General features: G+C 36.7%; 2 protein-coding genes across 2 annotated transcripts in view; one reads left to right on the forward strand and one right to left on the reverse strand.

Annotated features, from left to right (window-relative positions):
- The window catches only part of LOC127851852 (EEF1A lysine methyltransferase 1-like), a 15,576-nt gene extending 3,572 nt beyond the window's left edge, over window positions 1-12,004 (reverse strand). The window contains exons 1-4 of the mRNA XM_052385804.1: window positions 11,911-12,004; window positions 5,860-6,009; window positions 2,593-2,675; window positions 2,037-2,314 (exon numbers count right to left, since the gene is read on the reverse strand). Coding sequence (XP_052241764.1) covers window positions 2,037-2,314; window positions 2,593-2,675; window positions 5,860-6,009; window positions 11,911-11,913 — 514 coding nt within the window. The 5' untranslated portion in view covers window positions 11,914-12,004. The remainder of the gene's footprint in view (window positions 1-2,036; window positions 2,315-2,592; window positions 2,676-5,859; window positions 6,010-11,910) is intronic.
- Window positions 11,943-27,382, forward strand: LOC127851832 (proteasomal ATPase-associated factor 1-like). The gene is made up of 11 exons (XM_052385763.1): window positions 11,943-12,029; window positions 12,118-12,158; window positions 14,361-14,461; window positions 17,027-17,128; window positions 18,183-18,278; window positions 18,644-18,794; window positions 19,989-20,183; window positions 22,814-22,905; window positions 23,592-23,707; window positions 25,679-25,761; window positions 27,036-27,382. Exons 1-11 carry the CDS (start codon window positions 11,980-11,982, stop codon window positions 27,218-27,220), a joined length of 1,212 nt encoding a protein of 403 aa, XP_052241723.1. The 5' UTR covers window positions 11,943-11,979; the 3' UTR covers window positions 27,221-27,382.
- The last annotated feature ends 89 nt before the right edge of the window (window positions 27,383-27,471 follow it).

Here is a 27,471-nt window from a genome sequence, read left to right on the forward strand (position 1 = left end):
TGACCTTGAAGGATGACCTTGACCTTTCACCACTCAAAATGTGCAGCTCCAAGAGAAGAAAGTAAGAGATTGAATGGAGAAATGAGTTATTTATTTTTTTACCTTTGACCTTGAAGGTTGACCTTGACCTTTTGAAATAGGCAAGGTAGATGCGTCAGGATAAAATATGAACAGAAAAGACAATGTTAGTAAGAAAATGTTAGTAAGATATTGCATGGAGAAATGAAAATTTTGTTTTGTAATTTTTGAGCTTTGACCTTGAAGGGGACCTTGACCTTTCATCACTCAAAATGTGCAGCTACACGAAAAGTTAGTAAGAGATTGAATGGAAAAATGTTTTGTGTTTTTTTGACATTTGACCTTGAAGGATGACCTTGACTTTTAACCACTCAAAATGAGCAGCTCCATGAGATACACATGCATGGTAAATATCAGTTGCTATCTTCAATACTGCAAAAAGTATCAAACTTTAACCAAGGTTTAAGTTTTGGACAGAATGACAGACAGACAGGACAAAAACAATATACCCCCTCTATCGATCCGGGGGCATAAAAACAATTCTGACAATGTGGAGCCGGTAGGGGACATATATTGCTTGTCAATAGTCTTGTTTAATTTGACCTAGTGTCCTAGTTTTTTTACTTAACGTGACACAGTGTCAACTTCTGCTGTGGTGTTATTAAGACAAATTGCCTGAAGATTGGGCACTAAATGTGTTCAGATGATCAATGTTGAGGACACCAGACAGACAATGGGCGAATGGCAATCACAAAAACTTACCATGATCAATTTGTGAAAAACATTAATTCAATTTAACACTTTTAGTTTCAGTTTCATAGAAATAATTTATCTATGTGTTTGGAAATGCTGCTTTTACTTCATTATATGACTTTGAATTTAAAGTACCCCCTTGAACGTGAATAAGATTGACTATTAATTAAATAGTCAAATGCATTATTGTTATTATATATTTACCATTTGAATTACAATTTGCATTCATTTGAATTTCTGTCACACTTCCCCAATATTTATTACTCATATAATTATATATACATTTTACTAAAAAAATAAATAACTAGAGCTTTGTCAAAGACGTGACGAATATCCCAGCATGCCGCATTGACACAGAATATTTAGCATGTTGTTTTCACAATAAACAGCAGACACCATGCTCAATGTTTAAAATGCACTAAGTGACCTAGTTTTTGACCCAGCATGGCCCATGTTTGAACTTGATCTACATATCATCTAGATAAAACTTCTTAGTACCAAGTTTGGTGAAGTTCGGATGAAACTACTTGAATTAGTGAGTGGACATCATGCTGAATGTTAAAAACGCACTAAGTGACCCCGTGACCTAGTTTTTGGCTCAGCATGGCCCCATGTTCAAACTTGGCATAGAGATAATCTAGATAAAACTGATAACCAAGTTTGGTGAAGATATTGGATGAAAACTACTTAAATTAGAGAACGGACAACATGCTCAATATTTAAAACGCACTAAGTGACACCGTGACCTATTTTTTGACCCAGCATGACACATATTCAAACTTGACCTACACATCATCTAGATACAACTTATGACCATGTTTGTGCAGATCGGATGAAAACTACTTCAATTAGAGAGCTGAAACCATGCTCAATGTTTAAAACGCACCAAGTGACCCTGTGACCTAGTTTTTGACCTTCCATGACCCATATTTGAACTTGGCCTAGACATCATATAGATACAACTTCTGACCAAGTTTGGTTAAGCTCGGATGAAAACTACTTGAATTAGAGAGCAGACACCATGCTTAATGTTTAAAATGCACTAAGTGACCCCGTGACCCAACAAGATCACTCCTATATACCCCCCCTAAACTTTGTTTGTGGGGGTATAATTATGAAGAGCATTAGTAATTGTGAATTGATTGCTAGTAAAATTCTAAGAATGTCTGCAAGATCCTCACTTACACACACAACACATATTTTTTCCATGTAAAACAATTCTAACATGCTAGACTAGTACATAATCTCACTAGAAGACCACACACCTGTATTTAGTATAACTTTCCCGATGGTCAGAAACCTCACGGTCTGAGCCACTTTGCACAGACACTCCTCCGACAAGAACGGTGGGTCTGCTATCACGATGTCAAACCTATTCCTCCATTCAGCAGGCAGTCTAAGGGGCTCTTTGTAGTCATAAAACAGGAAGTCCTCTCTGAACATTGAGAACCTGGTGTCATACTCGAGGCATCTGACCTCACAGTTAGGGGGACACAACTCCTTGATCTTCTTATAGGCTGTTGGTGAACTGATACAGGCAATCCTGGATGTGAAAGCACACAATTTAAATGAGCCTCACTCTGGGAAAATGGGGCTTAATGCACATGCTAATCAGGGACAACACTTTCTGCTTTAATTGTATTTTTCGTTCAAAGAAAGACACTTATTGACAAACATTCAGTTAGGCGGAAAATATGGTCCCTTATTAGCCTGTGCAGACTGCAACCGCAACACAATAATAACAACAACAAAAACAATTACAGTATTGCGTTATTTCTACACATACTAGTATTTTAGATCTGCATATGTTAATATGCTTACTTTCCATTATCGCCCATCACACTTAGGGCTTCCTCAGCGAGTCGAGTGGCTGTTTCATCAGTGTACCAAAACTGGCTCAATTGCTGAAAATGGACACCTTTATAGGCATACTTAATGTTTCTATTAATCAAATCAATAAGAATACTTCAATAAATTCCATACACATACAATATATAAAGTTTCTATTTATTCATTTATTTATTTATTACATGTACTAGCATGAACTAAATACAACAACAGTTAAAATCAAGTCAAACATTTATATAATGTTTATCTGTATAGATTCAATATTCTAAAATAGAACAAAACTCGTCTCAGTGCTGCAGAGAGGATTTGAAAAGAGCAGGATGCTCTTTTGTCAAAAGGGCACTTTACCGTACACAGTTGTATTATCCCTGTGGAAAATTAAAATGTATCATATTATTTATTGCAGTCTTCATTTTTTTTTAATGTTAATGTGTAAATTCAGACAATTTATTGAAACTTCTTATCAAATATGCTGTATAATAATGTGATAAGATAAAACAGAGCATGGCATGGGTCCCAGAGGGCAGGGTGGGAACTTAGGTAGGCAGGTTTTAGCCCCCTTTCAATGTATGTAAAGCAAGAGCACTATCAAGTATATATGAGCCGCGTTCTGAGAAAACTGGGTTTAATGCATGTGCGTAAAGTGTCGTCCCAATTAGCCTGTGCAGTCTGCACAGGCTAATCAGGGACGACACTTTCCGCTTTTATGGTATTTTTAGTTTCAAGGAAGTCCCTCCTTACCAAAAATCAAGTTTAGGCGGAAAGTGTTGTCCCTGATTAGCCTGTGCGGACTGCACAGGCTAATCTGGGATGACACTTTACGCATTTGCATTAAGCCCAGTTTTCTCAGAACAAGGCTCATGTATATATTGCTATCCTTCACTGTATTACATTGGAGAATTCCCCTACCTCAAGGGTAGGCTTCTTGTTAAAAACAAATTACTCAGTTTCATATCCAGTAGGGATAAAGATACACATTTTCATAGAAAAAAAACACTCTTTTATTTTAATATTTCGCCCAAATGGGCTTTATCAAAGTATACCTCATGTACATGACAGTTATAACTATGTAGTGAATTCATATTTGTAAACTTTGATAAAGCCCATTTGGGCGAAATATTAGAATAAACAAGCAAATTCGTTGAAGTGATATTCCCCGCCAATATTGATATTATACTTCTTGACACAAAAGTTTTCTGGACGGATGGACAACGCCAACGTGCATCATCCTCTTATCCATATATATACTCATACAGTAGGCTCTCTGTAAACCGACGGTCTCCGGACCGGCCTGATTGTCCGGTTTTCAGAGAGTTCCGGTTTATCAAGAGTATGCATATTGCCAAAATATACATGGTATGCATTGTGTACAGAATCACATAAAAATAAAACAAACCATATACATTTACATGTACCATTTGATAACTGTACGCAGGTACTGACGATGTTGATTGCATTCTTAAAAAAAATGTGTTTTTAACCGATTAAATCGAAAAAAAAATCCATACCGACTTGTTTTACAAATTACGATGCACTATTGTTAAAAAAATATTTTTACTGCTGAAGGTTGTACATTTAATAAAGGACTTCTTTTGAATTATCCCAAAGTGAGCGTGGTGCTTTATAGATGTACATACGTGGCATTTGTCATATAGGCGAGTGCCGACACAAATAAGATTGTTGTAGATACACGATTTATTATTCAATACATACATGAATATATGGATGGATATTTAACAGTCATATTTCTAACAGTTTATCTGACAAACAAACAACCATTTCAGCGTTAAAAACATGGCTATAAGATCTTTTAAAATACCAGAGAAGATCACAAGAAAGTGATCGTCGCAACGGCATGCATTATTTTTTTTAATTAAATTGTTTATCATAGGCGATAATAAATAATTAATAAAAGGATCGAGTCAATCACTTTTTGGTGTTACCGCACGTTTATTATAGACATTCACAGTTTGTTTTACATTACTTAATCGGACTCCCATAGCCCGGTAACGACTTGACATCTTTATGGTATGTTTAATCCGATTATCGATAATTGCGCGAGCAAAATGTGTGACACCGCACTCGCTGTGCTGACTAGGTATTGTTATTTTCACGCCTCGGGCATCTTGAGAATTTAGACCGTCCGGTATACTCAATGTATTTTACGTTGAAAATGACCAAATTTACGGAGATACCCGTCCGGTTTCCGGTTTCCAGAGAGTTCGGTTTATTCAACATTTTTTAACAAAGAAATAGAAGGAGAAAATACGGGACTGGCCCGACCGTCCGGAATCGGGAGAGTTCCGGTATTCCGAGAGTCCGGTATTGGCAGAGTCTACTGTACAAAGTTTCAATGAAATCCGTCAAAGCACTATCAAGATATGGCTCCGGACACACAAAAAGCATTTTTTCAAAGTACAAAGGGCCATAACTCTGTTATTATCCGATGGTGTACAATGCCATTTGGCGTGCATCATCCTCTTATCCATATATATACTCATACCAAGTTTCAATGAAATCCGCCAAAGCACTTCCAAGATATGGCTCTGGACACACAAAAAAAGCATTTTTTCAAAGCACAAAGGGCCATAACTCTGTTATTATCTTATGGTGTACAATGCCATTTGGCGTGCATCATCCTCTTTTCCATATATATACTCATACCAAGTTTCAATGAAATCCCCCAAAGCACTTCCAAGATATGGCTCTGGACACTAAAGTGCCGGACTGACGGACGGAAGGACGGACGGACAACGCCAAAACAATATTCCTCCGCCTATGGCGGAATAACAAGCGATGTGTTTGTGAAACACTATGTCCCCATATATATGACCTTTGACCTTGAAGGATGACCTTGACCTTTCACCACTCAAAATGTGCAGCTCCATGAGATACACATGCATGTCAAATATCAAGTTGCTAGCTTCAATATTACAAAAGTGACATTAAATGAGCGATTTTGACCCATATATTTGACCTTTGACCTTGAAGGATGACCTTGACCTTTCACCACTCAAAATGTGCAGCTCCATGAGATACACATGCATGCCAAATATCAAGTTGCTATCTTAAATATTGCAAAAGTTATGGCAAAAGTTAAAGTTGGGGCAAACAAACAAACAAAGCAACAAACCAACAGACAGGGCAAAAACAATATGTCCCCACTATAGTGGTGGGGGACATAAAAAGTGTTTATTACTATGAACAAACAAATTACTCAAAATACAGTGGGTAACCCACCCAGTCTTCTTGCAGACTTCCCTTGGAGATCTTTCCTTCTTGAATTGCAGCCTCCTGTTGTTGCCTTTCAGCTTGCTCCTCATAGAATGCTTGTAATGCAGCAAGCGTATCTGCAGAAAGGTGCGGAGTGTCATCATCTCCGTCATCAAGCTAACAAAAGATAAGGGCTGCACGATTTTGCAAATCGAAATGGTTATCAATTTTTTTCCCATATATTGGCGTTTAATACAATTCTGTTAGCCATGAAACAGAACTGATAATTTGACCCTCAGATATATTTTCAGATTTTTTTTTTAATGAACCTGACCATCAGTGACCATTTTGATACTAAAGACATTTAAAACCTAATCATGACATAAAATGTTGTGTGTGCAGTTTTTGTTGAAATATTTTGGTATATACCATTAATATATAAAATCTCTGCAAACAACTGGCAGGAGGAAACAAGATGTGTTACAGACATGGACAAAGAAACATTTAATGTCATAAATCATAATATTTTTTACAATTTGAATATCAACAAGATATGTTTCCTAAGGGCACAGATGCCCCTCATTCCACTTTTTTGTCAAAGCTCCTCATACTTGACACATAAAAAACACAAACTTTATCTGAAAGTCATGCTGGTGGACTCACACACCAAAAATCAAATCACTATCTGAAAGCATTTTTCCTAAACGTCTGGAAAACTCTGTACTTTGTAGAGAAAATTTCTATGACAAAGGCCCATAACTTCACCAAAAATCCATGGACCATAGCAATACGGGAACTGATCTGTAACTCATGCAGGTAGACTAACATATCAAAAATCAGGTAAATATCTCAAAGTGTTTCAGAAAAAAGTCCGGAAAAATGTTATTGTAGAGAAAAGTCCATGGCCCACGACTTTGCCAAAAGTCAATGGACCAAAAAAACTCACTTGATTGGTAACTTACGCAGGTATAGATTGATGTCACGCATTCATTTCATCATTCCAATTCAATCACAACAATCCATGAAAGGATTGTGTCTTACATACAGAAATACATCTCAAAGATGAAGTCATTTTAAACTGAAAGTTGTTTGTCAACACTCAACAGAAACCATGTTGCAATTGTTAAATTAAAATTGCAACAACTTGAAATACAATTTTTCTTGGTGAAATACATGTCTAGATATCAAAGAATTAAGTGTAATAAACCAGACATTAACAGTTTCATTTCAAATGAGAATAAGGTTTCAATCTAAAATTACAAGTAAACATGAAAATGTTTCTTTTTAATATTTGCTATTCAAGAAGAATTTGATGAGATGCACGTTTACCCTCAGTCACACAATTATTGTACTTTACAATTAAATAAGCAATAATTTGATTTCAAAGACATAAATAAGGATATACTACAGAGCCAGGTGCAGCTTTTTGCAGCAAAACCAACCAAAACTAGAGCTTTGTCATAGACGTGACGTATACACCCACCTGCCATATTGACACAGACTATTTTGCATGCTGTCTTCAAAAAACAAGAGAATCTAATTTATGGCGATTTTTAAGAATTATTATGCCATTATTATTTATGGCCATTTTGAGCTTTGCACTCTTGAATTCTCTCGCATGACATGCTGTCCAATGACTGTGAAAAAATGAATGTACAGAGTCATTTAAAAATCTAACAATGAATGACATAGTTATGGCCCAGACAAGCTCATTTATGGCCATTTTTCACTTTTGAATTCCAAGTGCCACCTTGACCTTGGAGATATTGACCAAATTCTTTCGCATGACACATTGTCCAATGATTGTGAACAAATGTACCAAGTATTTTTAAAATCTCACAATGAATGACATATTAATGGCCCGGACAAGATCATTTATGGCCATTTTTTACCTTGGAACTCAGTGACCTTGATCTTGGAGATATCGACGTAATTCTTCCGCGCGACACACCGGCCAATAATGGTGAACAAATGTGCCAAATGATTTAAAAATCTCACAATGAACGACATAGTTATTGCCCGGACAAGCTCATTTATGGCCATTTTTTAGCTCGGCTGTTTTCGGAGAAAACCCGAGGTATTGTCATAGCCAGCTCGTCGTCCGCCGTCCGCGTCGTGCTAAAGCCTTAACATTGGCTCTAAAATCAAAGTGCTTCTACCTACAACTTTGAAGCTTCATATTTAGATGCACCTTGATGAGCTCTACACGCCACACCCAATTTTGGGTCACTAGGTCAAGGGCACTGTGACCTCTAAAAAAAAAAAAAAAATCTGACAAGCTTTCGCAGCCAAGCATTGGCACCCGTTATGCGGTGCTCTTGTTGATCTTTGAACTCAAAGTGTGACTTTGACCTTGGAGATATCAACATAATTCCTTCGCGCGACACACCGTCCAATGATGGGGAACAAATTTGCCAAATTATTTTAAAATTTCACAATAAATGATAAAGTTATGGCCGGAAAAGCATTTGACCTTTGAACTCCAAGTGTGACCTTGAACTTGGAGATATCGACGTACTTTTTTCACATGACACACCGTTCCATGATGGTGAACAAATGTACCAAGTTATTTTAAGATCTAACAATAAATGACATAGTTATGGTCAGGACAAACTTTCTGTTTAAAACACACTAAGTGACCCCGTGACCTAGTTTTTGACCCGGCATGACCCATATTCAAACTTGACCTATACATCATCTAGATACAACTTGTGACCAAGTTTGGTGAAGATCAGATGAAATTTCGGGACAGACCGACCGACTGACGGACCGACAAAATGACTCCTATATATTGGTTATGGGGGTATAAAAATTATATAGATAATCCCTAATAAATTGTCAACAGCTGAAAAATAAATCTTAGATAATCTTCCAATAAAAAGTACATTTTTAAACATGAATTTGATATTTTATTAGTGAAACCATCATATACTGAAAACATATAGAACAGTTGACGAGTGACGTCACGCACACCTGCAAAGTTTAGACTCCGCCCACTGGTTGGCAAAAAGAGGTAGAATTCATATAAGCGCATATAGAGAATGTTGGCAAAATCATCGTTTTTAAGGATAATCATGCACAATATCAAATATAACTAGCAACAAACTCGGGAGTGGAACACAATCTAAGAGCTCGATATGTGGTAACGGTAACCACAAAAATCTCTCTACTTGGCACTTCTTCGCAACCATTTTTAGTTAAAACATTCTCAGAAATTGATTTTTTTTCTGAATAAATTACATTTAAAGGACGAAAACAAATAAGCATGACAACAAACAACCAATAGGTCAATTTTATGTACATGTAAGCAACAAAGGGTAACTGATTTGAACCATTATATGTCTTAAAAAAACAAAGACCTATAAAATGTATTTTATAGGCCTTTGGAAAAAACTTACCTTGTTACATATTAATTAAATTCTCTTGATTAATGTAATTGTTTTATTTAATTGTTCACACTAATTTTGACAATCTTTGTTGCAGCATTTATATCCCGGTGTTTAATTGCATCTTTGTTCATCACAAACAGATTATCTCGTTATGATCGGATACTGTCCAAACAATTACAAAGAAAACATGGTGTCATAAACCCAGGGACCTATACGTGGGTCCCTGGATAAACCACATTTGGCAGATCAGTGTCTGGTCATTATATAAACACATGTTACGATACCTCCATGTCATCTCTAGGCATATTGAGCAGTCATTTAAGCCAAATTTAGAAGCTAAAATACTGAACAGTTGCTTCAATCAAATATTTTAACATTAAAAAAAGAAGACATTTGTCGGAAATGGATTAACAGGAACTAGTGAATATATATTAGCCAGTTTAATCATAATAATACATTAATATGTTTAATAATTATACATTTAAAATATTGTGCAATTTTACTGCTACGCAATTAAGGTATTTAACGGGTACCGGCAAAAGTAAACTCCGCTATTACGTGTATGCTAAATAACAGTAATATTGCTATTCAATGAAAACGAAACGAAAATTCATTCAATGTAAAATAAAATGACCATAATTTATTTAACAAGAGTTCCGCGGTCGGAGATGACCGCATTGAAGCCGGATTTTTGATTTAAATGACAGGAAAGTACCTTTCGTGTTTTTGTCAATGCAATACTTAAATTACTGAAATATTGTTCAAAGGTCAAAATGAAATGTAAGTACTTTTCAAGGCATGAGCAAACCTTGTGTTATGTTTTGAATGCATGCATATACATGAACAACAATAACATTTAAGGTCACAGTGACCTTGACCTTAGAATGAATGACCTTGAAATGACCAGTGGTCATCTAAGTGTGCTTGCAAACCTTCATGTCAAGTTTGAAGACTCTATGTCCAAGCATACCAAAGTTATAACAATTTTAACATTTTAACATTTAAGGTCACAGTGACCTTGACCTTCAAATGAATGACATTGAAATGACCAGTGGTCATCTTCTAGTACTGGCCAATCTTTATTTCAAGTTTGAAGACTCTAGGTACAAGCATACCAAAGTTATAACATGAAATAAGAACTTTAACATTTTTACATTCAAGGTCACAGTGACCTTGACCTTCAAATGAATGACCTTGAAATGTCCAGTGGTTACTTACTAGTTCTGGCCAACCTTCATGTCAAGTTTCAAGACTCTAGGTCCAAGCATACCAAAGTTATAACAACTTTAACATTTTTACATTCAAGGTCACAGTGACCTTGACCTTCAAATGAATGACCTTGAAATGTCCAGTGGTTACTTACTAGTTCTGGCCAACCTTCATGTCAAGTTTCAAGACTCTAGGTCCAAGCATACCAAAGTTATAACAACTTTAACATTTTTATATTGAAGGTCACAGTGACCTTCACCTTCAAATGAATGACCTTGAAATGACCAGTGGTCATCTGTTAATCCTGGCCAACCTTCATGTCAAGTTTGAAGACTCTAGGTCCAAGCATACCAAAGTTATACCATGAAATAAGAACTTTAACATTTTTACATTCAAGGTCACAGTGACCTTGACCTTCAAATGAATGACCTTGAAATGACCAGTGGTTACTAACTAGTTATGGCCAACCTTCATGTCAAGTTTCAAGACTCTAGGTCCAAGCATACCAAAGTTATAACAACTTTAACATTTTTTATATTGAAGGTCACAGTGACCTTGACCTTCAAATGAATGACCTTGAAATGACCAGTGGTCATCTGTTAATCCTGGCCAACCTTCATGTCAAGTTTGAAGACTCTAGGTCCAAGCATACCAAAGTTATACCATGAAATAAGAACTTTAACATTTTCGAGCACGCCGCCCGCCCGCCCGACAACATCAATCTATAAGCCGAGATTTTTTCGAAAAAAATCCGGCTAAAAATTGTAATGTATTCCGCTTTTTAGGGCTTTGTTTTATAATTGATTAAATGCACCACTGACACTATCGATCGCTGATAAAAAATAACACTATCCACACCACTTATAATTATAATACAATTTATATATGTTTTATTATTGTAAAAATCTAATTTGTTTAAGTCTCACTATCAGAAAGAATACGGCTTATGTATTGTTTTGTTTTGTGCATTGTCGGTATTTAGTCTTCCGATCACGTTTAATCTATGCTTATATCTACTTTTTTTTATGAAGAGGAAATTTTATTTGTGAATAAACATTTATTCGGTACTAAATATGATATATTGGCACTATTTTTTAATGTTTATTTCGGTTTTATTACCAATTTATTGACTAAACAAAAGCCATTTATACATGTTTTACGTTACTGTAACAAGTGTTTTTTGCCAACCAGTCAGTGCGCATGCGCGGAAAATCCGAATGTACACAATAACATTCAACTGGTCTATAAGGGGCTCATTAATAACATTCAAGGGGTCCGACATTCAAGTCCCTATAGATCTATTTGTCCGAACATGTTTCAGTCCGAAAATTAGTCGTCTAAGAATGTCTACTCGTTACCAAGTCTTTTCTAAAGGACTGAATATCGACCCCATTCACAAGAGAAATGCTGATGTTTTTCCCCAAAGTTAATTTCATAAATCAATATAAATACATGTAAACTTACACTTTTAACGGCTTACCATTTTAACAGCCTGTAGTGTAACTTGTGTGTCAATGATGAAAATTACTCTTACACCGGTTAATCGAAGATGGCTGCGCCCCGGATGATTCTGCAGAATGACTTCAACTTGGCTCTAAGGTGGTATTTTATTAACACGTGTTTGTGTCAGTAGATATGCAATAACTATAATGTAAAATCTGATCATAAATTGCATTTTTATTTTCAGGGAACCCGATGGTAGGGCTTGGATCACGTTTAAATGCACAGGTAATCCGGCTCGATATGTCATCCGGGCAGATAACATTTCGGATAAGCAATATTATTATTTACCTTTTGTATTATGGAATGAGGAAAATAAGGTTGCATAATCTTATAAAAAGTGCTTCATAATTTACTGTCAAACGCTTATTAGATGTCTGTTGACGATAATATTGGTAATAATTGTATGCAGATTATCTTGGTACAAAATTATAAGTTGGTTCACATTAACAATTGTTAATGCCAGTCATGACTCTTGGCAAAAGACCATCACAATTTACAGGCCAGATTGGCAAATGCGGGAAAAAATTCCACTAACATAAATCAAACCATTTTTCTCTTTTCCTTTTTCCAACGACAATGTTGCTAGATGTATTTTCATGTGCGAGAAGACTTAAGTCCAATTTAAAAACTCTTGTTTGGTGACATTCAATACATAAATTACTAATTAAAATGTGTTATTTGTATCTTAAACGTATTCTACATGGTTGAATGACACGCGCTTCGTTAATTTGATTGTTATTTGTCAATTTCGATGAGCTACGTAATTGCATTTTATTGTCCGCCATCTTTGAATCACTTTTTTGTGTAAATCGTATATATCTGTTTCGAGACGCTGCGTTAACGTTTGGAATCATTCTCAGAATTTATTGGAGCTGCCGTGTTTTAATGCTGGTTGTTACAAAATTTTATGAGAATGACCTTGTAATTTCCGAAAATTACATGAACCCGTAATCACGAAATAAATTGTGAAAACTGCAAGAGGGTTACAATCTTTGGAAGTGAATATTACTGGACAGTTAGTCCGACGATCTGGCATTTCATTGTCAGCCATTTGAAATTTTCTTCGTCATTGTCCGACAGGCTTCGCCATGTCTGTATTGCAGGGCTTTTTTTTCTTCTGTAGCAAAGACCTTATAATGGCCCCTTCCACATAGAGAAAGGCCTATTCCCTAATTATAATTTCTTTTTTTTAAATGATGCTGTTTTCCCCAAATTTTAAGCTTATTTTGGGAAATTGCTTCCCCTTTCTCAATTTTGTCGATAATTTTGTCCCAAAAATGGAAGGCCAGGCCCTTTCCCCAAATCAAGAAAAAAAGCCCTAAAATGAGCAAAGCAATATATATTTTTTTATATGAATAACCATAAACAAAATTCATGTGTTAGGGTTTAGATATCATAGCCACTATGTTTGTTGTTTCTAAACACTTATATATGAATTGTGATTTTTGTTCACTTTTACAAAATATTAAAAATTTAAATTTTAAAATTCTCTTAAACAGAAGAAAGTGTCAACATTTAAAGAAATAGATACAAGTTATTGGTCATAACTAAATTGCTGCCCCAACAAAATATCATTTTTCTATCTTAACATTTCCTATCTATAATTAATAGGTGTGAAATCAATGCTTTAGTCTTACCCCAATTTTAGAATTTCATTATTGCATAGTATTGTTTAACAAAACATGTTTTGCTCTGCGGAAAAAGGAAATTATTTTCAGATAGTCAAAATATTTGTATTTTATTATTATAAATGTTTTTTTATTGATTTTTTATATATTCAGTTTTTAACACAGAAGATGATTTTACACTAAATCGGTGAAATTATGATCCCCAAAATAGATGAGGTGTAAAAAAAATGAGTTGAATAGGTTAGTCTCCAGGTATGTAAAAAAATGATATGTATAAGCAGTCAATGCATTCCACTGCGCAAGGAGCTTTCACCTGTAACACTTAGTACTGCATACACACAAACTGTTATTGACGTGAAAAACTCTGAGTTAAATGTTAAATAAATGCATATTTGGCTCAGCAGACTTGGGTTTTTTAGCCCTGCACCAGGTCCTGTTTTCATCAAAGTTTTACTTGTCAGTGTCAGAAGTTAAAGACAGGAGTGCCGAGTGGTTTGCCTAAAGGGAGGAGGAGTGCAGTGCCCATGGTAAGAATCAGCCACGTGGCTAGCTCAGTTGGTAGAGCAGCACAATCTGGAGGAAGTGGGTTCAAGCCCTGCACCAGACATATTAATCATTCCTCCAAGGATTTAGTGGAAAATCAATCCATTTGGGCAATTTAAGTAGACAACTAATCAAAATACAATATTCAAATGTGTCTCTGGCTGATAATGTCTATAAGACTTATCTTTTTTTTGATATTTCAAACAATAATGCTTATTTATAAAATGCACTTGCACTTTCTGTTCTCATTAAACAGGTCAGGAGTCTGTGCACAGTCATTTGAGAGCCACTGGTTTGTCAGAAACAGGTCCTGTTGTTACTGGTAGTGATGGATTCTCAGTTCAACAGCTAGGAGATGTATGTTGACATGTCTTGTTACATTTTAAAATTATTTCTTGTTTTTTTATGCCCCCAAAGGAGGGCATATAGTAATCAGACCGTCCGTCCATCTGTAGGTCTGTCTGTCCGTCACACTTTGCGTTTAGGTTTTCGAAAAATGCTCATAACTTCTATGTCGCTTCAGATAGCAATTTCATTTTTGGCATGCATGTGTATATGGACAAGGCCTTTCCATACGCACACAAATTTTGACCCCTGTGACCTTGACCTTGAACTAAGGGTTCGCGTTTAGGTTTAAAAATCTACGTTTAGGTTTCGAAAAAAGCTCATATCTTCTATCAAGCGTTTATAGGGGGCATAAGTCATCCTATGGTGACAGCTCTTGTTATTTTTAGCTCGGCTGTTTTCAGAGAAAACCCGAGGTATTGTCATAGCCAGCTCGTTGTGTCGTGTCATGTCCGTCGTCAAGTCCGCCGTCCGGTAAAACCTGAACATTTCATTAAGGTTTTGAACATTGGCTCTAAAATCAAAGTGCTTCAACCTACAACTTTGAAACTTCATATGTAGCTGCACCTTGATGAGTTCTACATGCCACACCCATTTTTGGGTCACTAGGTCAAAGGTCAAGGTCACTGTGACCTCTAAAAAAAAAAATCTATCAAGCTTTCATTTATTAAAAAATGCACCTGCAGCAGAGCGTGGCACTCGTTATGCGGTGCTCTTGTTTATTTAACATGCTAATTAAACTTGATGACATATGCAAATCACTTGTTATGTTCAGCAAGTACTGAACAATTTCATGATACACATGTTAAAATTGGTGTACTGGATTCAAGTTGTCTGTCTGGCCGCCTGTCCATTGTTTCTTATCCCGAACATCTAGACAGGATTCAACAAAACTTCCTTGTGTAACCCTCTTTCAAAGTCTTTCAAATAGTTCCTGTCCTTTCAATATGTTGGTCACCAGTGCTTAAATAAGATTTTGCAATTTTTTTTTTCTCAGAAACCACCATGGTCAATATTTAATATTTATAGTGTTTCATCTTCCAGTAGTCCTCTGCTATGTTTGTTCAGATTTGCCCTTTGGGTTAAAAATGGCCTTGCACCAGGGGAAACATGATTGATACAGACTTACATAACTAACCTAAGGGTCAAAATTGGAAACATCTTGGGGGTAACTTGTTTCTTTTAATATATGACCATACAGTGAAAACTACTATAAATCTCTGAATCTGCAAAGCCTAAAGTTTGTTTTTTTGGATTTGCATGGTAGTCCTCTACCAAGTTTGTTCTAATCATGTACCTGGAATCAAAATTGACTCCACCCTTGGAGTAACTTGTTTCCATTATATGTATATATAGTGAAAACTGTCAAAAGCTTATCTGAAACAGCATGGCAAATACTGGTAGGTGTGGTAGTTAGCATGTAACGTGGAATGATGTTCCAACTTCCTCTAATTTGTGTGTTCAAATCATGCCCCAATGTGGTCAAAAATGAAGATTTCATTAAGGCTTAGTATATTGCACAAGATTTGTAACTCTTTTTTTGCCCCTGGTATGGTGGCATAAAGCACTTGAACTGTTTTTTTTTTATTTACAGGTCCTTCTAGCCTCTTCACGAGGTCTTTATAGCCCGACCTGACACTTGAACTGTTTGTCTGTCTGAACTTTAAATTGGCCATAACTTTTACAACATTGAAGATAGCAACTTGATATTTGGCATGCATGTGAATCTTATGAAGCTGCACATTTTGAGTGGTGAAAAGATCTCGGTCATCCTTCAAGGTCAAAATTCAAAAAATACAATCCAAGGGAAGTAATGAGCTTTAAAAGGGAGATAATTTCTAAACCTGCCAAATAATATATCGAATTTTTTTTTCAAAGCAGCACAATTGGGGGCATTGTGTTTCTGACAAACACATCTCTTGTTACTATATTTTCTAAAGTTATTGCCCTTTGTTTAGTCTAATAATTAGACTTGGGGGGGTAAATTGAAAAGTAAAGATGCTTCCTTCTTGGTATTTGGAGATAGATCTCATTAAATACCAGTTACATTTGTGTATTGTTAAACTTTATTATAGTTAGATATCAGCAGCTAAATGGCTTTATCATTGGAAAGCGTGCATTATTCAAATATTCGGACTCGTCCAAATCAGTTTGGGACTCGAAAAATTTCTGAACACCGAGTCCCAATAAGGCAATACTATTTTAGGTCAATACAAGCTCTGGTATTTAGTTTAAAAGAATTAATTGTCTTCTCTGAAACCGCAAGTCGCGGAGTTTTGTAATTTGGAGTGTAAAATCGATGGTAGTTTTCTACCATCGATGGTATTTTCATGCCCCTAGGGTCAAAAATTAATCCCTGCCTGTGTGTGTGTGGGGGGGGGGGGGGGGATTTTTTATATTGAATTATATAACAGCTTCTCTGAAACTACAAAGCATGCAGCTTTTATAATTTTGACATCAGATTGTCACAGATTGCTTGAACAAAGATTGTTCAAATCATGACCTTGGATGTGAAATTACTGAGGTGAACGATAAAGGGCTATTACCGCTATAATGACTCTCTTGTATTTCTTCCAGCGATCAATATCTGTGATTTATGAAAATGATGATACCTGTATGACAAGGCATTTTATTGCCCCAGCAGCTACCTACACTTCAATTCATAACCAACGGAAGTCGGTAAGATATTGACTTATGGCTTGTTTTAGATTTAGGAAGGAAACAATATTTTCAAGTTGTGAATGCTTCTAATGGTATGTTTATGAACCAAATGATTATGTGTTTATATTCTTCTGGAAAAAGTATTTGTATGCATGAGTTATTGTCATGAACAAAACTTTTGTTGACATCAAACAGTTTGTTGGTGAGCAGTTCTTTGCTTAATAGAAATAAATTACAGAATTGCTAGCAAAATTTCTTTTGTCATATATTTAGTGTTTTTCAAAACAATTCAGGTTATGTAGTCATACTAGTCAGTGCCAAAATATTTTACATCCAAAAACATACACTTGCAAATTACCACAATGAATAATTACCAGTATGATCAAATTAAAAAAATCTGACAACTTTGCCTAGGATTTGTTAGCATTAATACTGTAATCATAATGTACATTTTTATCGTGTTAGACTTATGCACCCAATAATTGGTCTGAGCCTCCCTCTGGGGAAACAGGGCCTAGATCTGATTGGTCTGAGCCTCCTGGGGAAACAGGGCCTAGATCTGATTGGTCTGAGCCTCCCTCTGGGGAAACAGGGCCTAGATCTGAGCCTCCCTCTGGGGAAACAGGGCCTAGATCTGATTGGTCTGAGCCTCCCTCTGGGGAAACAGGGCCTAGATCTGAGCCTCCCTCTGGGGAAACAGGGCCTAGATCTGATTGGTCTGAGCCTCCCTCTGGGGAAACAGGGCCTAGATCTGAGCCTCCCTCTGGGGAAACAGGGCCTAGATCTGATTGGTCTGAGCCTCCCTCTGGGGAAACAGGGCCTAGATCTGAGCCTCCCTCTAGGGAAACAGGGCCTAGATCTGATTGGTCTGAGCCTCCCTCTGGGGAAACAGGGCCTAGATCTGATTTTTTCTAAGAAGAGGCTTCTCTTCCCTTTAAACAAAAAATTCCATAAAAGCGTAAAGTGTTGTCCCGACACTTTACACACATGAATAAAGCTCCATTTTTCCCATCCCAATGCAAGGCTCATATAATTGTCTCGTATCTTTGATGACTTCTCCCTTTATGCCCAGATCCACTGCCTAGATGTGAGCCCAGGGGGGCTGGGGGTCTCCACGGATACTCAGGGCTTGCTGAAGGTGTGGGAGACGCAATCTGGCGATGTCAGGGTACGCACTGTCTAAGTCTACATCATCAACTGCAATACTTCTTGATTGCAAATTAAGTTTAAAACTTAATGAAAAGTTAATGTGTATCCAATAACAATTTATATTCTTTATAAGCTTGATTTTCATTGCTTTACTTCTAAAAAAATGTGTAAGAATTTGATTGAACTTAAGGATTTTCATATTTATGTGAACTAGTTGATCAAATTGATGTTGATTTTCAATGTAATAATCAATGAAATTTCAATGTATAGGAAATACATTTTGTACAGGATATATTATGTTAATGTTAAACATTGTCATCATCTGTGGATCATAGACAAAATTAATGTATGTTAATGTAATTATTATGTGATACTTTTGTGTAGAGACAGCTGGATGGTCATTTTGGTGACGTGTACACTTGCCGATTCTTTCCATCGGGAGTGGTCATATTGACGGGCGGTGCTGACATGCAGCTGAAGGTTTGGTCAGCTGAGACTGGTCAGTGTGCGACCACCATGAAGGGCCATCTTGCAGGTTGGTATTAGTAAGTTCTGCCCTGATCTGGGAAAACTAGGCTTACTGCATGTGCCTCAAGTGTTGTCCCAGATTAGCCTGTGAAGTCTGCAAAGGCATATCTAGGACAACACTTAACGCTGCTACAGAATTTTCCTCTGCTAATCAAAATTCCAGTCTGGGTGGAAAGTGTTTTCACTTTATAAGCCTGTGCGGACTGCACAGGCTAATGTTGGACAACACTTTACGCACATGCATTAAACAAGAACAAAGCTCAATTTAAAATGCCATTGGTACAAACTGTAAGAATCTTGTTTGTGTTTGGTGCGTCACTTTTTGGCTTTAATATATGGTATGACCTAAGGATACTTATAAGGGGAAGAGGTAAATTGTTCTTTTAACAAAAGTCATTTATTTTACTGAATTTTTAGCTCGGCGTTTTCAGAGAAAACCCGAGGTATTGTCATAGCCAGCTCGTCGTCCGCCGTCCGACATCCGCCGTAGGCATAGTACTAAAACCTTAACATTGGCTCTAAAATCAAAGTGCTTCCACCTACAACTTTGAAATTTCATCTGTAGATGCACCTTGATGAGTTTTACACGCCACACCCATTTTTGGGTCACTAGGTCAAAGGTCAAGGTCACTGTGACCTCTTATATAAAACTTTAACATAGGCTCTTAAATCAAAGTGCTTCCACCTACAACTTTGAAACTTCATATGTAGATGCACCTTGATGAGTTCTACACGTCACACCCATTTTTGAGTCACTAGGTCAAAGGTCAAGGTCACTGTGACCTCTACTATAAACTTTAACATTGGCTCTAAAATCAAAGTACTTCCACCTACAACATTGAAACTTCACATGTAGATGCACCTTGATAAGTTCTACATGCCACACCCATTTTGGGGTCACTAGGTCAAAGGTCAAGGTCATTGTGACCTCCAAAAAAAAATAATCTGACAAGCACCCGTAGCCGAGCGTGGCACCCGTTATGCGGTGCTCTTGTTGTTTGTTGATTCTGGAAAGCTAAAGCCAGAATGGTATATGTACAATTACTATATTTATATATTAAAATACTTAATAACTAAGTGTTTACATGAACTCTTGCTATTTACAGGAGAATATTTGTCCTGTTCTTTAAATTAACTAATTTTTTCTGCCATGTTAGACATGATAGCAGCTACATGTGTTCTTTATACCACCAATTTACAGGAATATTGGACACGGCCATAGTAGACCGTGGTCGCAACATCGTGTCGTGTGGACGAGATGGAACAGCCAGACTATGGGACTGTGGTTCCCAGCAATGCCTCGGGACCATAGAAACGGGCGGGGGCAATGTCAACTGTTGTGCCCTACAGTCTGTATGTGACGATATAAACTTGGGATCACCAGTGATTGCTGCTTGTAAGTACATTACAGTGGTAGGCATATCAGAGATGGATGAGAAATAATTTAACTGCCTTACAAATCAAATGACAGCTGCATGGTTGGTTTTGTGTCATCTGTGTATGGATATTATTATGCATCCTCGGGCGTCAAACATTTAAGCTTAACTTATGATATTGATAAATATTGACAAATGGGAATGCCTTACCAATTAGAATGCTTGTAAATTATTGACAAATGAGAATGCTTTTAACTTAATAACCAATCAGAATGCTTTCAATTTATTTACCAATGAGCATGCTTGTATCTTATTGACCAATAAGAATAAGCGTTTGAAATGTAAAATGTTTATTAAGATTTTCAATCATGATTGAGTAAAAAAATTTTGGTCATGTAGACAGTACCTTACTACAGCTGTAACTATTTAGATTCTTCTTCTTGAACATCAATTATTATGCCCCCCTTCGAAGAAGAGGGGGTATATTGCTTTGCACATGTCGGTCTGTTGGTCGGTCCATCCACCAGGTGGTTTCCGGATGATAACTCAAGAACGCTTGGGCCTAGGATCATGAAACTTCATAGGTACATTGATCATGACTAGCAGATGACCCCTATTGATTTTCAGGTCACTAGGTCAAAGGTCAAGGTCACAGTGACCCGAAATAGTAAAATGGTTTCCGGATGATAACTCAAGAACGCTTATGCCTAGGATCATGAAACTTCGTAGGTAGATTGATAATGGCTGGTAGATGACCCCTGTTGATTGTCAGGTCACTAGGTCAAAGGTCAAGATCACGGTGACCCAAAATAGTAAAATGGTTTCTGGATGATAACTCAAGAACGCTTATGCCTAGGATCATGAAACTTCATAGGTACATTGATCATGACTCGCAGATGACCCCTATTGATTTTCAGGTCACTAGGTCAAAGGTCAAGGTCACAGTGACCCGAAATTGTAAAATGGTTTCCGGATGATAACTCAAGAACGCTTATGCCTAGGATCATGAAACTTCGTAGGTAGATTGATAATGGCTGGCAGATGACCCCTGTTGATTGTCAGGTCACTAGGTCAAAGGTCAAGATCACGGTGACCCAAAATAGTAAAATGGTTTCTGGATGATAACTCAAGAACGCTTATGCCTAGGATCATGACACTTGATAGGTAGATTGATCATGACTTGCAGTTGACCCCTATTGATTTTCAGGTCACTAGGTCAAAGGTCAAGGTCACAGTGACCCGAAATAGTAAAATGGTTTCCGGATGATAACTCAAGAACGCTTATGCCTAGGATCATGAAACTTTGTAGGTAGATTGATAATGGCTGGTAGATGACCCCTGTTGATTGTCAGGTCACTAGGTCAAAGGTCAAGATCACGGTGACCCAAAATAGTAAAATGGTTTCTGGATGATAACTCAAGAACGCTTATGCCTAGGATCATGAAACTTCATAGGTACATTGATCATGACTCGCAGATGACCCCTATTGATTTTCAGGTCACTAGGTCAAAGGTCAAGGTCACAGTGACCCGAAATTGTAAAATGGTTTCCGGATGATAACTCAAGAACGCTTATGCCTAGGATCATGAAACTTCGTAGGTAGATTGATAATGGCTGGCAGATGACCCCTGTTGATTGTCAGGTCACTAGGTCAAAGGTCAAGATCACGGTGACCCAAAATAGTAAAATGGTTTCTGGATGATAACTCAAGAACGCTTATGCCTAGGATCATGACACTTGATAGGTAGATTGATCATGACTTGCAGTTGATCCCTATTGATTTTCAGGTCACTATATCAAAGGTCAAGGTCACGGTGACCTGAAATAGTAAAATGGTTTCTGGATGATAACTCAAGAACGCTAATGGCTACGATCATGAAACTTCATAGGTACATTGATAATGACTCGCAGATGACCTCTATTGATTTTGAGGTCACTTGGTCAAAGGTCAAGGTCATGGTGACCCGAAATAGTAAAATGGTTTCCAGATGATAATTCAAGAACGCTTATGCCTAGGATCATTAAACTTCATAGGTACATTGATCATGACTCGCTGATGACCCCTATTGATTTTGAGGTCACTAGGTCAAAGGTCAAGTTCACGGTGACCCGTAATAGTAAAAATGGTTTCCGGATGATAACTAAAGAATGCTTATTCTTAGGATCATGAAACTTGATAGGTAGATGGATCATGACTCGCAGATGACCCCTATTGATTTTCAGGTCACTAGGTTAAAGGTCAAGGTCACGGTGACTTGAAATAGTAAAATGTTTTCCGGATGATAACTCAAGAACGCTTATGACTAGGATCATGAAACTTCATAGGTACATTGATCATGACTGGCAGATGACCCCTATTGATTTTCAGGTCACTAGGTCAAAGGTCAAGGTCACAGTGACAAAAACGTACTCACCATATGGGGGCATGCATGTTTTACAAACAGCCCTTGTTTGAATATTTTGTTTGTATTCATTCTTTCTTTTGACACATGCATACGTACCTGTTTTCAAGATTATCTGTTCTAGAAAAAATTCCAATCTGGGTTGCACAGGCTAATCTGAAATGATACTTAAGGCAATTGTATTAATCCCAGTTTTCCCAGACTGTGCCTCACATCTAGCTATCTCCACATTCTGTTGTAAATCACAGCTGATAAGGAGGTGGGGACCCAGGACAAACTGTTGGCCTTGGGTTGTGATGGGCGAGCACTTCAGGGATACGGTCTCCACAGTCGAACTAAGGTACGGTCTACACAGTCAATCTAAGGTAGGGCTTTACTATTAGTGGCATAAACTGCTTGTTTAAAAATAATGCTTGTACTTAATTTTTGTCAAAATGTCAAATCTCTCATTGATTTCTCTGATTGTAAATGCATATTTAACAAATATCTGAATCATGTGTTTAATTTGACCATATTTTCTATGGTATTATTTCAACACCAAAGGAGATATGGACAAGAAAACCCCTTTTTAATTGCCCAGTCAAATGGAAAAAAAACATTCTCTTAGTTTAAACCAATTTATCTTGGCTGATTTACTCCAGAATAGCCAAAGATCAACATGGGTAAAACTAGTACCAAGTATTATTCTCAGGTCGCAGCAGTGCACTTGATTAAAACTGTCACTTATTGTACCATATATTTTTCTGCGTTATTTGTTTTGCACCAGTCAAAAACTGTGATATCATGGGCTGGCAGAAAAGTTTCACGTTTAAAAAGATGTAGGAAATTTCACCGATACCTGCATGCACATCGAAGGCTAATTACATTACTTATATTTGGTGTATTTCTGCTACAGTTAATTTGAAACCTCCTTGCTCTGAAGGTTTTCTTCTGACCGAGAAAGATCCTCCCCAGTGGGAGTTTGCAATCATAGGTGTCTCTAGTTGTACGGGAAAGTCAGTCTTATTCACTGGATCCCTATTTCAGGTTTTTGACCTAGATTGCCACGATGCCGTCAACACCTGTGCCTTCATCTCTGAGATGTGTCTGGTTTGTGGTACACAGGATGGTCACATCACTGTCACAGATATTCGTAATGTCAGGTGTGGGCTGTTTAACAATACTCATTAGTGTACTAATATTAAGTGGTGCACCAATACTAAGCTGTTTACCAATAATAAGTGGTGTACCAAAGTGGTTACAAATACAAAGTTGTTTATCAATACTTATTTGTTTACTGATAATACGTGGTTTACTTAAGTGGAGTGATTAAGCAATACGAAGTGGTTTGTGAATTCTAAATGCACTAACACATTCCAGTAAATAACAACTGCCTTTCTGTACTAAAATCAGATGAATGAGGAGAAAGTCTGTGAAATTTAGAAATAATTTCATGTCAAACACCTTGCCTCTGGTTCCGATGGAAGACAATAATTGTTGGCAAGTCTGTAAATGTAATGACCTTATGATTACGTTTGATTGAACAAACATTCAGAAGGTGGTTTCTTATTTCACTACTATTTGTTTGCCAGAGATTTCTTGTAGTAACATTAGTGTGGTCTTCAGTTCCCATTCAAATTATCATAGAACACTGTGCACAATATACTCAACTCACTAGCCCAAAAAGCAACAAGAGATGTGTTTGTCAGAAACACAATGCCCCCTAATGCGCCGCTTTTGCTTTTTATTACCTTTGACCTTGAAGGATTACCTTGATCTTTCACCACTCAAAATGTGCAGCTCCATGAGATACACATGCATGCCAAATATCAAGTTGCTATGTTCAATATTTCAAAAGTTATTGCAAAACTTTACTGTAAGGTTTAAGTTTTGGGACAGGCCAAAACCAATATACCCCCGATCATTCGATCCGGGGGCATAAAAAGTATAGTTAGAAAACGACTTTTGAGACTTCCCTATTAAAGAACTCTTTTTACTTATTGATAGCATGGTAAAGCCAAAATGTTGATACGGCTCACATATGAATACGTAAATAGCATTGAAACTGTCCAAAATAAATTTTAGGACAAATACAAATACCTATATTGCCCTTGGTGAATGTGGCCAACTGCCTTTATCTGTGACATATTTTGTTAATTGCATTAAATATTGATATAAGCTGTTAATGATGCCTAGTAATAGTTTTCCCAAATGATGATATAATATGTTCATATCAATAGATAACGCTGGGCGTAATTGCTGGGCAACCAATGTAAAATCCTTAATATTAACATTGGTGTCGGTTTTGTCTGGATCTGTCAGGATGTTGGCAACAGATTTATTTGTATACAATTTTCGTTAGCGTATAGTCGATTGCATCACCAAGAATTGGCACAATGACATTACCAATACATCTAGATGTAACCAGTAGAAGAACTTTAGGTTTCTACTTAACACTGAAAGTTATTTGCAGTTGGTAATTCTGCTAAAATATAAGACAGCATTTGCCAAGTTTATGTGCTTCAACCACAAATTAAATAGTGAAGTTGGTAGGCAGATACATGTTGCATTAATTTGAGAATGTAATCTTTGTTTTAATAAAAATAACGTATATGTTATTGATTTTGAATTTTCTCTTTTCAATGTACATTTGTAGTAAATATGAGGTTGTCCATTTAAAATTTCTATATAAATGGTATATTTGTGTAAATACAGTATATGACTTTTTAATCTGATGAGCACAACACATGACACAATATTGAAATTATGTACATATGTGTATCATCTTGTGACTACAATTTAACATGTTGATATATTTGTTATATTTTGTGTAAAATACTGTGTATTTTGGGCGGAAGGCCTTTATTTACTTAATGCACTGAGTTGAGTCCGAGCTCAGGAGATTTGTATGTACAAGTAAATCCCCTAGCATTTAATTAATTTAATAGGCCTCAAATATATATTTCTTAATTATAAAACTGATTATATTATTGTACAAGACAAGAATGATGTATATTTTGATCTTGTTGTTTTAATTTGCTAATGCAAAACTTTATCCTGCTTCTACTAGGTCTATCTTGGTTTTGCTGTATTGACAGCAACAGCAAACTAACTGCACATGGTCTGTTTTGTAGAGTGCCACTAAAAGAATGGAAGGAGAGCAGGAATGCAATCTTGTCCATGTGTCCTTATAAGGGAGGATTTTTCACCAGTACAGGTACATGTAGCAGTATGAATGCATGAATTAATAAGAACAGATCAGCCATGTTCTTAAATGATATACATGGATTATTTGAGGTAAATTTGTTAACATAAGAAACAAATTGTGTTTAAGCTTTGTTTGTCAGCCGCGTAACAAGAATTTTGTGTTCAAATCCATAATAATCAAACAACAAGGGAGTTATTACCATAATCACTGATGAAATATTTGTGAAAATAATTAAGATTCAAACATTATTTTACTTATTCCTTCCCAAAAGAGGTGAGAACTATATTTTACTAAGCTTTCCTTAGGTTCAGGATTGTTTTTGTGTTGTTGAGTAGTAATGCAACAATAATTATGCTCTTTGTGTTAAGGATATTGGCAAGTATCAGGGCTACAAGAGCCGCATTATGTGAAAATGGGTCTTATGCCTTATCCAGCAATCACAGCTCAAGACCAGCATGCGCATTCATGCAGTCTTGTAAGGAGCTAACCTGTTCACTATGAAGTCACACACAATTTCATGGTCTTATTTGTAGACATTGTAGCTCCTGACTGGACTTTATGAATCCACAGGCTGGTCTGCAGCTACCAAGGCTGCATATTACATAAGACTCAATTTTGCATGTCTCGGGTCACAATGAAATGAAAATTGTATCATGAATCGGTAGTATCAGGTGAACATCAAATAGATACAGTCAGACACAGTTGTTTATCATTCATGGTAGATTGATGTGTTTAATTACTTAAAAAGAATATGCAAGTTGACATTATGGGTCTGTATTTCTAACTGTAATCAACAAAAAGAACTTAAATTCCATTATGATTTTGGCCTTTTTACTGCAGTTTACCCATAATTTTCACTTTTTTTTGAGCCTCGCTCTGTGAAAAGTGGGTTTAATGCATTTGCATAGTGTAGTCCCACAGCCTGCCCAGTCTGCACTGCATAGTGTAGTCCCACAGCCTGCCCAGTCTGCACTAGTGTAGTCCCACAGCCTGCCCAGTCTGCACTGCATAGTGTAGTCCCACAGCCTGCCCAGTCTGCACTGCCTAGTGTAGTCCCACAGCCTGCCCAGTCTGCACTGGCTTATCAAGAACAACACTTTCTTCTTTTAATGCATTTTTTCTATAAAGAAAGACTTCTTGCAGAAAATCAAGTTACGGCTTAAAGTGTTGTCCCTGATTAGCCTGTGCAGACTGCACATGCAAATCTGGGATGTCTCTTTAAACACATGCATTTTACCCCTTTTTCCACAAAGTGCAGCTCCTATATTTCTGCCATCTCCTAGGTGACGGGTCCTGTTTCTATGTGAACAAAAACCACGATACCATTCTGGAGCTATGTGGTTCAGACTGTGACCCCGTCTACAGAACAGTGACAGATGGACGCTTCATATATACCGGGTGCCGCGATAGCAACATACGTAAATATTCATTGAAGGATATTTCTGATTGTGTTATTTCTACAACATGACATTGGATTACATTATAAATATGGACATTTTGAAACCGAATCAACAACTGAAAACTACTTGAAATATAGACTGAGTAAAGATTAGACTGTGAAAAACAAACATTGTGCTAATTCAGTACAAGTTATTTTTTTGTTTAACGAATAAAATTTACAGAAACAAAATCTTGTGTTGATGTTATCAAGCACCATTTGAAATACCCGCACCTGTTGATGAATTTTATTATAGCTGTTTTATTATGAGGTAACAGTAG

Source organism: Dreissena polymorpha, chromosome 11, assembly GCF_020536995.1.
Source record: "Dreissena polymorpha isolate Duluth1 chromosome 11, UMN_Dpol_1.0, whole genome shotgun sequence".
Taxonomy (NCBI): Eukaryota; Metazoa; Mollusca; class Bivalvia; order Myida; family Dreissenidae; genus Dreissena; species Dreissena polymorpha.